At 42.2% G+C, this 4,687-nt stretch overlaps 1 protein-coding gene across 1 annotated transcript in view; it reads right to left on the bottom strand.

Annotated features, from left to right (window-relative positions):
- LOC143026085 (nuclear RNA export factor 1-like) overlaps positions 1-3,557 on the bottom strand; it is an 11,133-nt gene extending 7,576 nt beyond the window's left edge. The window contains exon 1 of the mRNA XM_076186080.1: positions 3,471-3,557. Coding sequence (XP_076042195.1) covers positions 3,471-3,557 — 87 coding nt within the window. The remainder of the gene's footprint in view (positions 1-3,470) is intronic.
- Positions 3,558-4,687: the final 1,130 nt, after the last annotated feature.

Here is a 4,687-nt window from a genome sequence, read left to right as displayed (position 1 = left end):
TCAAAAATCAAATCAGTAAACCCTTGTGCATCCTCTTCAACAAATCATTAGCACTCGGTAAAGTCCCATCAGATTGGAAATGTGCTAACGTAACACCAATATTCAAGAAAGGGGACAAATCACAACCAGGCAACTACAGACCGATTAGCCTGACTTCGATTGTGTGCAAACTGCTAGAGACAATTATCCGTGACAGTGTAGTAAAATTTTTAGAAGAAAATAAGATTATGAAAGATTCGCAACATGGCTTCCGTAGCAAACGCTCATGTCTAACTAATCTCCTTGACTTCTTTCATGACGTTTTTAACAAATACGAGGAATGTAGATCTGTTGATATAATCTATCTAGATTTTCAGAAGGCATTCGATAAAGTTCCCCACAAACGATTGCTCGACAAACTAAAAATGCACAGTATTTCTGGCAATATCCACAACTGGATTAAAGATTGGCTCTCAGAGCGAAAACAGAGGGTCGTAATAAACGGGGCATCATCTAGCTGGCTCGACGTTAAAAGTGGCGTACCGCAAGGATCAGTTTTAGGACCCGTCTTGTTCTTAATATATATAAATGATCTAGATGACGGCCTCCTCAGCAAAGTATCAAAATTTGCTGATGACACAAAAATTGCCGGTAAAGTGACAACCACCAAAGAGAAAGAAACTCTACAATCCGATCTAGATAAATTATCAAAATGGGCTAGCAAGTGGCAAATGAAATTTAACGTTAACAAATGTAAAGTCATGTACATTGGAGGAAATAATGATCACATCCAATACCAAATGAATGGCGAAACATTGGATTCAGTAACTAAAGAAAAAGATCTAGGAGTTTTAATATAAAATGACTTGAAGCCAAGTCAACATTGCTCAGAAGTTGTTAAAACAGCAAACAAATTAGTTGGCTTCATCGGAAGAGTCTTCGAAAATAAATCAGAAAAAATATCGCTAAACCTCTATAATTCCTTGGTCCGTCCCCATCTCGAATACTGTGTACAATTTTGGTCCCCATACTACCAGAAAGATATTAACAAACTAGAAAGAGTACAACGGAGAGTGACCAAAATGATACCAAGGCTGAGAAATCTGCCGTATGAAGAAAGACTAAAAAATCTAAACTTATTCTCCCTCTCAAAAAGAAGAATGCGAGGAGATTTGATTGAGGTTTTTAAAATGTTCAAAGGCTTTGACAACATTAATGCCAAAGATTACTTCTCATTAGACCAATCAAATACAAGAAGACGCCACGATTTCAAAGTAATTGGCAAAAGATTCTCTACGAACGAGAGTAAGCACTTCTTCTTTAACCGGGTTGTTAACGTGTGGAACTCGTTACCTTCCACTGTCGTTGAAAGTAACACGATAACAACATTTAAAAATCGCTTAGATAAATACTTGGAATCTAATCCACAAATGAAATATTATCCTTTGCAATAAAAGATATGACAACCAGACATTTAATCGCAATTGGACTAATTGGATAGGATAGTTATAGCAGTAGTATTAGTTCATCTTCTACCGCCTAGTTACCCTGTTTCCTTAATTGTAGTGTAGTTTAGTTAACACAAACAGCCTCGTTAGGGCCAGTATGCCTGCTGTTGTTTGTTCTTCCTTTGTGTTCCTTTGTGTTCCTCTTCCTCCTCCTCCTCTTCCTCCTCCTACTCTTACTTCTCTTCCTCATCCTCCTGAACCTTTCCCTTTTCTTCCTACTCTCCGCATCCCCACTCCTCCTCTTCCTCATCTTCGCTTCTCTCTCCTTCTCTTCCTCTTTTCCTTTCATATCCTACTCTTCCTTGTCTTTCTCCCCTTTCTCCTAATCCTCTTCACCTCTTCCCCATCATCTCTTCCTTACCTCCTCTTTTCCTCCTCCTCTTTCTCTTTCGCTTTGTACACTTTCTCCTCTTTATCCTTCTCTTTTTCCTCCTTTTTCTCCTACTTCTCCTCTTTCCTCCTCATTCTACATTCTTCTCACCTTTTTCTCCATTTCCTCACCTTTCTTCCTCCTCCTCCTTCCTCCTCCTCTTCCTCCTAGGTCTTCTTTTCTGCCCCGTTCCCTCCCTCCCTCCCTTCTAACTGTGGCTGGAGCGAAGACTGTGTTATTGCGTCAATTTCTTCCATTCACTCGTTCATTTATTCATTCATCCATCCATCCATCCATCCATCTATCCATCCATCCATCCATCCATCCATCCATCCATCCATCCATCCATCCATCCATCCACCTATCCATCCACCTATCCATTCTTCCATCCATCCTTCCATCCACCCATCCATCCACCCATCCATCCACCCAACCACCCATCCACCCACCCATCCACCCACCTATCCACCCATCCATCCATCCATCCACCCACCCAACCATCCACCCACCCACCCACCCATCCACCCACCCACCCACCCATCCACCCACCCACCCACCCATCCACCCACCCACCCACCCATCCCTCCACCCAACCACCCACCCATCCATCCACCCACCCACCCATCCATCCACCCACCCACCCATCCATCCACCCACCCACCCATCCACCCACTCATCCACCCATCCATCCACCCATCCATCCACCCATCCATCCACCCATCCATCCACCCATCCACCCATCCATCCTTCCATCCACCCATCCATCCATCCAACCATCCATCCTTCCATCCACCCATCCTTCCATCCACCCATCCATCCATCCACCCATCCATCCATCCACCCATCCATCCTTCCACCCATCCATCCTTCCATCCACCCATCCATCCCTCCACCCACCCATCCATCCATCCATCCATCCATCCATCCATCCATCCATTCATTCATGAGGCGTATCCCTACATGTCTCATGGATCGATTCTACTCTTACATTTTCTCTCGTGGAAATGTAAGTCGGTACGTCAGTAAACGAAGTTACTAAAAATCGCAAAACTGAATAGCAGGTGACGTCATCGACTTTGTGACCTCATCGACCTTGTGACGTCAGTGTGTAACGGCATTGGTCGTGAATTCGCTCTGTGACGTCACTGTCGGTCGCATTTGAGAGAGAATAGAACAGTTTAGTGCACAAGCACTACGGAAGGAAAATGAGGAGCATTTAGATGGGGAAAAAATGACACAATGAAGAAATTATAAGAGACGTTCGTAATTCGTTTGTTATATTTAGAGCAACGAATTGTATAATTATTGGACCATCTTGCTTCTCGAGTGTGTGTGTGTCACAAAGGGAATTGTTTCCGTTTGTCTTGTGATGAAACCAGCTCTTTGGGGTTTAAGTGCATGCAATTTATCTATTACTATTACTATTATTATTATTAGTAGTAGTAGTATCATCATTACCATTTTCATCGTTGTTGTTGTTGATAATGATGATTTGCGTGTGGCTAGTTTTGCATGTTTCGACATGTATCAATTTGCCTCGACTTGCCCGTTAAGACAATTACATGATAACATTTACCTAATCTTCCTATGACAATTGTGATTTTATTCCATACCTGCTTGCAGTAACGCTCTTTTGTTGCAAATTTGCAAATGATATGTAGCTGCCGATTCCTAGATGGAACCAAAACAAACTGCGTCATTGTCCTTCGAAAGGGTGATGGATGAGGCGCCTCTGACTTTGGGTTTGGGTTCAGGAGCCCCGAAGTTGTTGGGTGGACACCTTTACATATTTTTTTCTGGCTGACGCAACGGAGCTTCTTAAAATAAGATGTTAGTCCCCCTTAGGTGAGTGTGCTCCTTCGCCTGAATAAAGTAAACATTTATCATTAGTTATCTGTTAATTTACTATTATTCACTATTTACCTGTTTCTTCATCAACTCTACCTATGCATTTATTTATCTTATTTATTATCATTTATATTAATTTTATCTATTTGTCTATCATTATCTTTTTTTCTCGTACGACCTAGTTATGGACCAAAAGGTCTCCTGTCAGCATGCTCCGCCTTTGCAATCCTTTGTAACCAGAATGAAAACATAAAACGCCGTCCCTGAACTACTTGAGACACGTTTCAACCTACAGGGTCGTGAGAAGGTCTATTCTCTTGAGCGATTACCGGCGCTTCTGTCCGTGGTGACACTCTAGCCTCCTTGAGACGGGGCTCGTTTAGTAGCGACTAGTAAACGACCACTCTACTTGCCCAGTGTGAACGGAAAATTAGTCAACTTGCCTCCAAACAATCCTAGTGTGAACATTTACTTGCCGGGTTAGTTAACTAGCCTAGGAAGAGATTTAAGGAGGGCAGTAGAAAGAAAGTATCGTAGAAGTTCAGAGTGATCAATATTCTTCTTTGAGTGGAAATCAGTCTCAAATCGTTACAGAAATCTGTGTGTGTCTAGACCGTAGGGTTGTTAGCCTAAGCGCAAACTGAGAGAGAGAGAGTCAAACTTTACTTCAATTCAGCAACAGAAAGTTTGCCCCTGTTCTGTGCTGCATGGGCTCCGTCGCCTACATGGCCTGCGTGTTCTCAGTTTGAAATACTTAAATAATTTCACATTCAAAACATGTCGTCGGTACCCCATAGAATAAAATCGTCTGGCGACAGCAGAACAAAATATGTGGAGTACGCCATCGAGGCGAAGGTATTACTCGTTAACGAAATAACTAAGATGAATAAAATCGCGTAACGTGAATCAGAATAAGATGCATAAAGGGAGAGCGGGATATCTATTTCGCTTTATTATATTGATTCGTTTATTTTATCCATCT

The sequence above is a fragment of the Oratosquilla oratoria genome, chromosome 6, assembly GCF_046742065.1.
Source record: "Oratosquilla oratoria isolate Oo_2021 chromosome 6, ASM4674206v1, whole genome shotgun sequence".
Lineage (NCBI taxonomy): Eukaryota > Metazoa > Arthropoda > Malacostraca > Stomatopoda > Squillidae > Oratosquilla > Oratosquilla oratoria.
The sequence above is the reverse complement of the archived record's forward strand: the minus strand, read 5'-3'. Positions and strand labels throughout refer to the sequence as shown.